The sequence below is a fragment of the Eublepharis macularius genome, chromosome 4 (assembly GCF_028583425.1).
Source record: "Eublepharis macularius isolate TG4126 chromosome 4, MPM_Emac_v1.0, whole genome shotgun sequence".
NCBI classification, from domain to species: domain Eukaryota; kingdom Metazoa; phylum Chordata; class Lepidosauria; order Squamata; family Eublepharidae; genus Eublepharis; species Eublepharis macularius.
Genome location: NC_072793.1, coordinates 118,944,010 through 118,956,470, shown reverse-complemented (window position 1 = coordinate 118,956,470; position 12,461 = coordinate 118,944,010). Strand labels below are relative to the sequence as shown.

The 12,461-nt window shown below is 39.3% G+C and overlaps 1 protein-coding gene across 22 annotated transcripts in view; it reads right to left on the bottom strand.

The window, feature by feature from the left end:
- SLMAP (sarcolemma associated protein) overlaps positions 1-12,461 on the bottom strand; it is a 205,777-nt gene that overhangs the window by 70,385 nt on the left and 122,931 nt on the right. For all 22 annotated transcript variants that reach the window (XM_054975444.1, XM_054975446.1, XM_054975461.1 and 19 more), the window contains exons 3-6: positions 12,314-12,461; positions 8,482-8,554; positions 7,221-7,257; positions 3,710-3,772 (exon numbers count right to left, since the gene is read on the bottom strand). In XM_054975444.1, the coding sequence (XP_054831419.1) occupies positions 3,710-3,772; positions 7,221-7,257; positions 8,482-8,554; positions 12,314-12,461 (321 nt within the window). The remainder of the gene's footprint in view (positions 1-3,709; positions 3,773-7,220; positions 7,258-8,481; positions 8,555-12,313) is intronic.

The window sequence follows — 12,461 nt, the reverse complement described above, 5'->3', positions numbered from 1 at the left end:
TTACACAGCTATAGTAGCAACAGCTCCAAAATTAAATATTTTTAAGTCTCATCAATGGGGTATAGGTCCTAAGAGAGTGCAGCATAATATTTGCTAGTGCACACAAGGCTAATAATTTTTGCTAGTGTACACATAAAGTCCTGTTGTATGTTTCAGGTGGCTGAGAAGATATCAAAGCCCGTGTCTGGGGTGGGCTCAACAAGGGGCCGGCTGATGTCCAACTTGTTTCCCTCTGCTTCATCAGGAGTCCCTCGTCAGAACCACCATCAACAATTCAATCACCGCCCAGAGCCCCTGGGATGGGCGGTATATAAATTGAATAAATAAATAAATAAATAAATAAATAAATAAATCCTAAGCTGCAAACGTTACATCTCTTCAGCACGTATTGAGCATTTCTCTGCTGTAAAGCTTCGTACACTGAAGAGGGGGGTTTGAGCTGTTAAAAATATTTAATTTTGGAGCTGTTGCTACTATAGCTGTGTAAGAATTGTCTTTGTGAAAATTACTAAAATATGTATTATTCACTGTACGGAATGTAAATTATTGTTCTGCATTTTGGATTAGATTATTTAATATTTATATTGAGGTTCACTGAGCACAGAATATAAGAACAAATATTTACTTTATTGTTGTAATTAACTATTTGGACCCTCCGGTATGGTATCCACTGTTGGTTTGCTGCTTTAACGGAGGTTGGCTTGTTTACTGTGTAACAGAAACCTACTCAGCAGGCCTGTGCATGTGCAGTCCCATATGGGACAGTACAGAAAACTGACAAAAATTGCAATTGTTGAAGATTTTCTGTTCTTCCACTCAATCATCAACCCAAAGGCAGACTGCATCCAAGAAATCAGGAGATTGACATGTGGAAGGGCAGCCTGGAAGGAACTACAAAAGATCCCTTAAAAGTGTTTCCCAGTCAGGGTTCTGTGGAACATCGGAGGTTGGGAAATGCTGCCCTAAAGGATAAGGAAGTATTGCTGCTAATAAAGATCAAGATAGTTCATTCTATGTTATTCCCTATTACTACGTATGAATGTGAACGTTGGACAATAAAGAAAGCTGACAGGAAGAAAATTAATTTGAAATGTAGTGCTGGGGGAGAGTTTTACGGATACTATGGATAGCCAAAAAGACAAGATCTAGATCAAGTCAAGCCTGAATTCTCTTTAAAAGCTAAAACAATAAAACTTAGGCTATCATACTTTGGTCACATCATGAGAAGATGAGACTCACTGGAAAAGACAATAATGCTAGGAAAGGTGGAAGGCAGTAGGAAACAAAGAAAACCCAAAATGAGATAGCTTGATTCAATAAAGAAAGCCCAGCCTCCAGTTTGCAACATCTGAGCAAGAATTCATAGGGTCACCATAAGTCAGAAGTGAAATAACACACAAAGACACACATCAGGGTGAGGCCCATCAGCAACCACTGGCTGATTTGCTACTATGCAACTTGCCTTACCTACTAAGGACAGCCAGTTTGGTGTAGTGGTTAAGAGCGCAGGACTCTAATCTGGAGAACCGGGTTTGATTCCTCACTCCTCCACTTGAAGCCAGCTGGGTGACCTTGGGTCAGTCACAGCTTCTAGCTGTTGTTGTGGGGATAATATTGACGTACTTTGTAAACCGCTCTGAGCGGATGTTAAGTCATCCTGAAGGGCGGTATATAAATCGAATGTTGTTGTTGTTATTAAGGACTGGCTGCTTGCTACTGTTCAACAGCAGCCACTTCACAAAAGCAAGTATTGTGTTGTGGCTAGAGTTTCAGACTAGGTTATGGAAGACCCAGATTCAAATCCCCATTCTGACATGGAAGATCACAACATAACCTTGGGCCAGTCACATGCTCTCAAGTCTAATTTACCTCACAGGGATGAAGTGAAGATAAAAGGGAGGAAATGTAAGCTGGTTTTGGTCCTCATTGTGGAAAAAGACAGGATATAAATGAAGTAAATAATAAATACAGCTAAAGTTAGGGGGAAGATAAAATGTAGGTGGGTGGGTAGGACAGAAGGAAGCAGGGAAAGGTGAAGATATGAGGTTGCCAGGTGGAAGGAAAGAGGAAATAGTGTGGGGTGGGAAATACGGGAAAAGTGAGGTGACCTTTGTAAGTCCTTATGGATTCCCCACCGCACAACTGAGCCTAGCCTAGCAGCCAGTACTGTACAACTTGTCAGATTTTTCCCAGGGGGAGGCTGCCAGGGTTGTGGAAGGAGGGCATAAGCATAAGGACTTAATACAAGAGGGCAAATAAAGGTAGGTTGGCTGGTGAGTGGAAGAAGAGGAGGGAGGAAAAAAGAAGAGGCTGTGGGAACTTTCAGGGAAAGAAAAGAGGAAATAGTGGCAAAGGGGGAAATGAGATGCCACCAGCAAGTCCCCTGCTTGCAAATGTATAAATGCTGCTCATGTATATGGTACTTAAAATTCTAAGCCAGCTTTCCAGAATTTTAGATATTATAGGAAGTTATAAGTAGCTGTGGAAAGTTGGGAAAGGCCACTCGGCATTTACATCTATGTAATGCCAGCAATGCCAGTCCTGTCTCAGTCTTAGTCCTAACACATCTACAGCACCAAACCCCTTAACTACCTAGACATAAGGCCACTATTGTCGAATCCACATTCACCCATTACCCGCATGTTTATCGGATATCTTCTGTTTGCCTCCAATCCGCGATTTTTTCCTCTTCGTTCACATTCTTGCTTCCAATCCGTCTTTCTCGTGCGTCCCTCCGGTCACACGGACGCTTGAAAACCGCTTTTTTGGGCGGGACCTTTTTTCCCGCCCATTTTTTTTTATTTTTTTTAGCGTACTTTTCCGTTATTTCGATCTTGCCTTATAAAGAGACATCATTGAAGATAATGATGCCTCTCTTTCCCCCACTGACAGCACTGATGGCTCTCTCCCATTTCTTTTTTGGAAATTTGGAAGCATGTGGGAAGCTTTCGTGGGCATTTCCTATGCAGGACAGTTCAGTGCCTGAATTTTACTGAAGTTTCACTTCCTTGGAGTGTCATTATTTCGATATTTCATAATTTCGATATTACAGTAATATAAAATAAAAAAAATAAAAAACAGTTAAAAAGGAAGTTTCGCGAGTCCGTTCTGAGGATGGATTCATCCCAAAATGATTTTTCAAACTACCAGATTTGATTCAGAAACAGCATAATCAATAAATCCAATGCTATGAAGTCAAAAGCAGTCTTTTGCAGACTACGGAGCACTTGCAAGTTGAATCAGCCAATAGGAACTCTCGGAACGGCTGGAGAGACAGGAAGGGGGGTGGTTTTTTAAAAAAATGCGTAAATTGCGCATTGGCCCATTTACGGCCACCGTGAAACTCCCGTTGAAAACCTGTGACCACATATTCGGGAGAAATGTGAATGTAATGTGTCTGTTTAATGAGGTAATGTGACCGGCACTCGGGATTGCGTGGGGAATGCGGGGAACATGCGACTTAGAATGAGTAATGTGGATTTGACCTATGTCAAATCTATCCAATATCAAAGACATAACAATCATTTGTCTTAAATGAGAGCCAGTGGTGTGCAGTAGGTAGAGTGTTGGAGGAGGACTGGAGAGAACTGGGTTTAAACTCCCAGTTTCACTAGGTGACTTCAGGTAAGTCGCTTTCTCTCAGCCTAACCTACCTCACAGGATGGTTGTAAAGACAAAAGTGACAAGAAAGCTTATAAAAGAAAATTACCTGTAGATACTGTGAAAGCTGAAACAGTTCCTGAGAGTACATACTGGGAGTGTTAGCAGCAACCTGTAAAATTGATAAACAATGTCAAACCACATTGTGTCAGACTTCAGCAAACTTCTTCAGAGTCCTACAAGGTCAACTCATAAAAATAAAGTGTAATGACAAAGTTCAAATTGAAGCTATATATCATCAATTTTAATTACTCAGATGTATTTAATCAACATTATGATTTTTAAAATGGTTCTCAAAAACAAAGATTCCTTTGTGTTTCTCATAACAGCTTTTTAAAAATAAATAAAAGCATAAATGCAAGAAAAAACATGACCACTCACTCACAGCTGTACTAAGCACCCTTATATTGAGCCAGAATCCAAAAGCATAAAAAGAAGCCCAAATGTTTTATATGTACTTATGTAAGCCATCTGCAATTTGCAAACTCTTCAGCAGGGATGGCATCATTTTTAGTATCCTGCGCAGTTAACATGAAGGAAGATAAACAATGTCTCACTCCCACCCCACATATATATCATTCATTATAATAGTAAAGTGACTGGCCTAAGTTATAATCATGAAAGTAGAATAACTGGTTCACTCACATAACTGGTCCACCCTCTAGACAAGCAGGGTTTGAGCCCAATGACATCTTAGAGGCCAACAAGATTTTCAGAGTATGAGGTTTTCAGGTAACTGAAGAAGGGAACTCTGACACTTGAAAGCTCATACCCTGAAAATCTGTCGGTCTCTAAGGTGCCACTGGACTCAAATTCTGCTGTTCTACTGCAGATGAACATGGCCATCCACCTAATACTTCCCTGAGACAAGATATGGGTTTCTACATTTTTGTTGACTCCCCAGATAAGCATGCATGTATGCATGCATAAATAAATTGCCAGTTAAGAGATTCCCCCCTGCCCACCACACACACACGCACAGCACTTGATGCGGATTAAATATGTTCCTGGAGGCATGGAATGTTGAGTACAATTGGACTCCAGTTAAATGGGGAAAAGTGGAGAGAAGTAGTTAGTTCCTGGGAGCTTAAAGAATCCTGGAGGACACGATTTTGAGGGTGGAGGGTATTTCAAAATGATTACTCTTGTTCATGATGCCCTGTGGGTCCCAGCTTATGACATTCTGTTCTTTCAGCACTACAGTCACAGGAAAAGTTTCTGACTGTATGGAACTGGTCCAGATATATGAAGCAATTTCTATACCAGGCCTATCACAGCCTCAAAGCCATTTTTGTGGTTCAGGTAGAAACTTTCAATAGTATTGCTCAGACATGTTTACTTCATACAGCTGGAAGGGAGGCCACAGGACAAGCAGCATTATAAACTCAAACATATTTATATATAACACTTCGTGTGTAATTTCTCTGCCTTTTCCCTTATATGGAAAATATTAAGCTTGTAAAGTTCTTAATACCTTGCTATAGTACTATAACACAGTATTAGTCATTGTGCTGGAATGTTCAAGAAACGATACTCACTCAACCAGTTGCAATAGAATGCTGAATGTACCTGTACTACAAAAGGCAACATTTAAATTGGCCCTGGTCTCTAACCTAACCTATACTTATATCAAGAATGATAGATAGCTGTTCATGGATCAAAAATTACCCCTTTTAAAAATAGCCACTTTGATGCATTATGTATGATAAGTTAGAAATGCTGTCATGTTAAATGTTATGGCTTAATTTTTTACATTTTCAGTAAATGTGCCTCTGCATTACTGTCTACTCACTTATGTTGCATTCTTGTCTGCTCTACAAATATAGAGTAGTTATTTTCACTAAGTTGCTTTAGTATTATAATGTTTTGGGGTTTGGGGATGACATTTTTTAACCAAGCAACTTTTAACAGGGCTCAATGGAGACTGGGGGAAGGGACAGTTTCTTCAATTCTGATATAAAAGGTTAAACCTTTGTTAGAGTTCGGTGTTAAGCAAACTCATTGTAACAATGAACTGCATATTTATTTTGAAGAGTTCTTGAAAAGCAATGGAAACATCTGTATTGTTTCACAGGAATTCTATCACAAAATATACATCCACATCCCAGAAAAAAACTTCTATTTGAAAGCACTTGGAAGCAGAGGAGAAGCATCGAACAAAAACGCCTTCTAAAGGCAGTGTATTACCAAACGTAAAGGTGACAAATTTTTCCTCCATTAGAACTTTTAAGCTACAAGAAGAATGCTAGATATTTCATTTCAAGGCTGGCTATAATATTATTATCCATTGGATCTAATGTTTGTTCTCTGTTGATCAAAAAGAAAATCCACCAAAGAGAGAGTGATTTTTGACAATTCTTTTATTCCCCGGTGGATCTTGACATCGTGTCCAGCACTATTCCTGGGGGTCCTCTAAACCCTGATGGGAGAATTTCGGAGTATGCAGGGAGTAGGTGGATGGGAATCGTCCATTTCGTCAGGGGAGCATTGCTCACAGTATTTTGGATGCAACCCAATCTCTGGTAATCATTTCCAGTAATGCTGCAGAGTAGTGACATAACAGTTGGATTTACATTGTCTTCCACTGGGTCTATCAAGTTTCACTCTATATTCGTTCTCAGAAAGACACCCTTTCTTGATCCCTGTGCAGTTCTTTGCAAGCTTTATAACAGATGCCTGACCTAATCTTCATCTTATATTTGATGTAATGAAATGGCAGCAGTTTTTTCAAAATATGGTGAAATTAGGCATCCCTATGCAAGTTAGAATTAGAATCATGATCCAAAATGAAATTAAAACCAGCTTTTAATGTGTACAGCACTATGTGAAAAAGCTGAGCTCTTCCATTTGTAATAAAACCACGTCACTATCATTATTTCATTTAATCAATGCCATTTTCAAATTCTTCCTGTAGTGAAACTGTTCTTCCTACTGAGGTAGCCTTGACTAACAGTGAAATTGTAAACTTCCATACGCAGTTGGGGTTTATACGTGCATCAGAAGCATACAAGTCTAAGAACTCTAGAATAAAAATCTCAAAAACTGAACTCTTTGACTTTTTAAAGTTATGCAAAGTAAGAAATCTGGCATATATTTTGTTACTGTGTACAATTTAGTTTGCTTTTGGTAGCAATTAAGATGAGCAAGAAATTAGGCATGATAACAAATTCTTGTCCAGAATGATAGCAAAGTCAGCTGTTTCCAGCTTCTGAAACTTCGCTGTGGACAGCTTGCACACAATGAAACGTATCTCAGAGTTAACAGGTCTAGGGCTTTCAAACACACAACATACATAGCTGATATTCTGTGAATGCTGCACTATGTGACCAGTCGGAAGTTCTATTAATTCTGTGTTTTATGCAAATGATGGAATATACACAGTCCTTGTTACAGATTAGTAGCAGCATTATTCTATTACTTTGCACCTTTAATAATGGGGAATGTAGGAGTGGGCTGTGGGGAAATGTATGAGAAAGCTTTGATATTTAAAGTATTTGATCTTTTCTTATTGTTACTTGACTTCTCTGTAAATATATAGAAATAAATGGCTTAAGGCTTACCTTATCGACAGGACTGGGTAATGGAGCATGGATGACACTGTTAAAGAAAACAGTAACATTATTTTTTAAAGTTCTCTTTTCACCTGTATACTGGTAGAGCTGCAAAATTTCTGCAAAGCACTTTGCAGTATTCTTTACAATAATGAATATGTTTTAGATGGAGTTCAATAAACAACTTCTGAAAAAAACATTATTTTTACTATGCAGAAATGGCATGCAATAACCTTACAATTAACTGGGGTTAAATTTTTAAAAAATTACTTTTAATCAGTTATGTCAGTTTTTTGGAAAAATGTAAACTGGAAACACTGTAAGCTGATTTAGTGTTTTTTTCCCCTGTATGATTACTTAAAATTTAAAACGTATGCATGTTTATTTTACATCCCTATAGCAATAAATCCATAAATTATGTGTTTAGAGGGAAAAAACCAAGATGAGCTTAAATGTTATATTTGATTAAATGGAAAGCTTTAGATGGAATTACTTTTATTTGACTAGTACCTGTAAAAATTAAAAAACAATATAGCATGTACTTCTCTTAGGTGATTTAGATGTAAAAAAAATACAGGCACTGAAAACCATTGATACACTGATTTTAGCACAGCCAAAGAATTCTGTGTCATGTGCTGTGGATGTGGATGTGGCTGTACACTCGCGTATTTCAACAGGGAGATCACTGGAGCAGCTCAGTTTCACTGTCACTCTCCATAGTATCACTTGCATTACTTGTTAGCTCTGTACCAAATTGGTGATTACAATATCCCTTCCACCATGTGAAAAGGCACATTTAAGTAAAAAAATTAATTTTGGTTTGGTTTCAATTTGACCTGCACAGCCTATCAGGTAAATTCATACTTTGGTTTACTATACATATCTCTTGTTTTATCTCACCAGCACCCCCATTTTCAAATCAATAGAACATATATGTACTCTTCCACACAATTTCTGGGCATAATGAAACTACGAAGCTTACTCAATATTGCGCTGGCAATGGTATCCATTCATTGTCATTAATTTTATGAAATCATGAATATTTAGAAATAGAAAATTTTCCACAGAAAATTTAAGCGCTGGAAAAAAACTTCCGCCCCATATCTCTGCTTTTCATGTTCTTTATCAAAATCAGTTCCATGAAAAGAAAATAGCCATGACCCTTCCATACTAAAGTTGCCACATGGAATAAATTGTGCTATGATCACATAATTCTTTAACATCTGAATCCTGCTGGAAATTGGAAAATCAAACTTAAAGTTACACTTACTCTGACCGTAGCCTAGCTTCCATACCATCTGGAAGAAATAGTTTTATTGTGGAAACAATACATCCATGGGTGACTGGAAAGAACATTAACATTGTAAGTTCTAAGTAATTATTCAATAAGAATCTATGACAAATGAAAACAGCTTGAAGTGTTTAATATTACTCCAGTAATCCTGTCATCTACAAGACTATAGACAATGGCTTGGTTGGTTGTTGGGGGTTTTCCGGGCTGTATTGCCGTGGTCTTGGCATTGTAGTTCCTGACGTTTCGCCAGCAGCCGTGGCTGGCATCTTCAGAGGTGTAGCACCAAAAGACAGAGATCTCTCAGTGTCACAGTGTGGAAAAGATGTAGGTCATTTGTATCTACTCAGGAGGGGTGGGGTTGAGCTGAGTCATTCTGTAAGAGTTTCCCCGGGTGTGGAATGCTAATGGCGGAGGCTTCACTGTATCCTGAGGAGGTTCTTTTGCATATGGATTGGTGCTTGATGTGCTAATCTTCTCTGCAGGGCTATTGTCGGGTGTGGAGTGTTTTGTTGGCCTGGTGTTTTTCAGAACTGGAGCCCATGCTCTGTTCATTCTTAAGGTTTCTTCTTTCCTGTTGAAGTTTTGCTTATGCTTGTGAACAGAGCATGGGCTCCAGTTCTGAAAAACACCAGGCCAACAAAACACTCCACACCCGACAATAGCCCTGCAGAGAAGATTAGCACATCAAGCACCAATCCATATGCAAAAGAACCTCCTCAGGATACAGTGAAGCCTCCCGCCATTAGCATTCCACACCCTGGGAAACTCTTACAGAATGACTCAGCTCAACCCCACCCCTCCTGAGTAGATACAAATGACCTACATCTTTTCCACACTGTGACACTGAGAGATCTCTGTCTTTTGGTGCTACACCTCTGAAGATGCCAGCCACAGCTGCTGGCGAAACGTCAGGAACTACAATGCCAAGACCACGGCAATACAGCCCGGAAAACCCCCAACAACCATCGTTCTCCGGCCGTGAAAGCCTTCGACAATACAATGGCTTGGTTCCTTCTAACTAGTGATTGAGGACGCAAGGATTTCCACTCATGGAGTATAATCTCTCTGCCTCCTTCCCTGTGTCAGCTCAAAATCTGGGGCCACTGGGTAGAGAGGGAGGCAGGAAAATCGCATTCTGCAAGTGAAAGTCCTTGTACCCTTCAAAATGCTAGCTGGGATCCAAGCCAGTTGTTGTAGACATGCTATCAAGTCTGGGTAATACAAGAAATATTTTGCAACAATTATGAATTAGTAGACAGTAAAAAGCTTTAAGTGTCTAGATTTTATTAGATCTTATAAGGACTGCATTATAAGACATTCTTTTAAAGAATCTGGGATCCAAAGCTCCACATGCTATGCTCTGTACATGCACGGCAGCTTTGCAGTTCTCCCTTTCTAGGAAAAGCAACCCTCAAAAGGAGGGCCATTACACATGCATAGGGTTGCCTGCTTACCTTCCCAGCCCGGGGCGGGGGGCATAGCACTAACTGGGAACATCACTTTTGGAACATCACTGCCATGCTTCATAGGGGCCAGGTCCAATGTCATTTCTGGAAGTGATATTGTCACGCCTAGCAGAGGACATCCGCTGCACATTAGCCTAGGAGATTTTTTGCCTCTCAGGCCCATTCCCTGAGCCTTTCCCCCCTGCTGGCTAGGTCAGTGGAGACAGAGGCAAAAGCTGGATGTGGAGGATCCCTCACCCCCACCAAGGGACTGGTAGCCCTACATATGCACCTATGCACCCATTAAAAGCACTTTATGCTTACACATGTGCTACTCTGGATCATATCCGTATAAAATCAAAAAACGTTTAAAGCAACAGTTAGAACTGAACATTAAAACCATACATTTTAAGGGAAAGACAAGGTTTCAACCAGGATGAATTTGATTTAAATCACAATTTAAATTGCTAGTCAGTAGATGAGAACAATGTAAGCCACTTTGGCTCCCCATTTGAGAGAAAGGTAGGGTATAAATGAAGTAGATAAATGGGCAGGAGTATAGGCTTAAACCTTCCCATGCCCACCAGTTCTCCCTGGCAATCCTCTCTACCCAGAAGTTTTAAAATTTTTCATATCCACAAAAATTTTGGAAACAGAAAAATAGTTCTCAGTAGGAGCAATGCAAGTGAAAATGTGACTGTAAGAGTTACTAAGCACACACATAATTAATCTAACTGCTGGGAATTCCTCAACATACAGATGAAGGTGCATCCAGTCACTGACTTCCACTAACACAGTTAGCATGAAAGTACCCATGGCTTTGTCCTAGCTACATAACAGTACCACCATGCAGGCAGAAACAAGTCCAGTTTTTTCCCTATTTGTATGCTTTTATCCCTCCTGGACTGAAAGTGAAGCATAACTACCCAGGATGTAAAAAGAGGAAAATCTCAGGTGAAGGACTTTGGACACTTCGCTACATTTTGTTTGGCCATAATGTATTAATCAAGCAGCACATGTTAAACAGATGCTATCTCTTTTTCAGAGATAAGGCTATATGTTTTAAGCCTGTATTTATTGATGTTTCAGGCAGGCAGGCAGGCAGGCAGGCAGGCAGGCAGGCAGGAGGAAGGAAGGAAGGAAGGAAGGAAGGAAGGAAGGAAGGAAGGAAGGAAGGAAGGAAGGAAGGAAGGAAGGAAGGAAGGAAGGAAGGAAGGAAGGAAGGAAGGAAGAGAAAAAAAAGTTCAGTATGATATAAAGACTGCTCCTAAGAGGCTTTGTTAAAGGGTAGTGCTGCCAGGTTCAAGGACCAAAGCAAAAGTTGCCTTGCATAGAGACTCTTGATTGAGTAAACTCTGTGCATTCAAATATAGGCTGATGTGGAAGTTTGCATGAGACTGGTGACCATAATTTCAACAAACTAATTTTGAAGTATGTCTAAGGCAACCAAGAGAAAGTTCTACCAGATTTTCCAAGATGGCCAAGTGGGTCACTGATTAAACAGTATCAGCAGTTTATTGTCAATGTGCTGAAATTGTTAGTAGCAGTAAATAAAACATTGTATGGCAGTTCAATTGCAATGAACTTTGACACTCTTGTACAGCATATTAACTTCAAGGCAAATAAATAGGAAAGGAATTGAGATGTGTTTTATCTGATAATATTCAACTTATGCTTGAATTATTTTTTTAAATGACCATGCTCATTAATCCTTTTACAACCCATCAAGTTGAAAAAGCTGCAGCTTTCTTTTAAAAAAATAAGAAAGCGCAAGTTTCCTGTGCACTGTTTTCTTTAACATTAGTTTAAATGCAAGAATTATGCAAATAATTATATATTCTACTTCATTTTATTTTTCAGAGATGGAAGGATTTTGCACTGCTTTCGAACTACTGTGAATATAAAGAAATAACCAAAAAAACACAGAAACATGTAGAGAAGCGTAAGGCACAGTGAGCAACAGCAAAGCCAGCAGAGTAACTACAGTAGCTAATTTGTCATCAACAGAATAGCAGAGCTGAGTGAAGTTAGGCTACAAGAATGCAGAATGGAAAACGAAAGAACAGATGGTGTTTGAACAGAATTTGTCCCGTATTTTGCATTCTAGCCAATAACAAGGCATTTAAACTTTAGCGTATCAGAGGTGTCCTTACAAGCATATTATTCTCTGGAAAAACAGACACATTTCCAGCTGGCAAAGAGATATGCACTGTTTAGAGACAGAAAGGTGTTTCTGCCAAAATCTTTGAAGAAATTCTTTTAAGAATACAATAATAATATAAACTACATATTTTGTAGTTCTTGGAAGCTCTCTTGAGAACCTAAATTAAAAAAGAAGGGAGGAAAGTGATTCGTACCCTTACCTTTCCGCGTATTCTCAGTCACATCTACGCCAAACTGTATGATATCACCAGACAGAATCTCACATGGTGGGCTTTCCTCAGATCCTCTGCTCAATCTCTGACTATTTATAAAGGTACCATTACTACTCTTAGTGTCTTGAAGATAAAA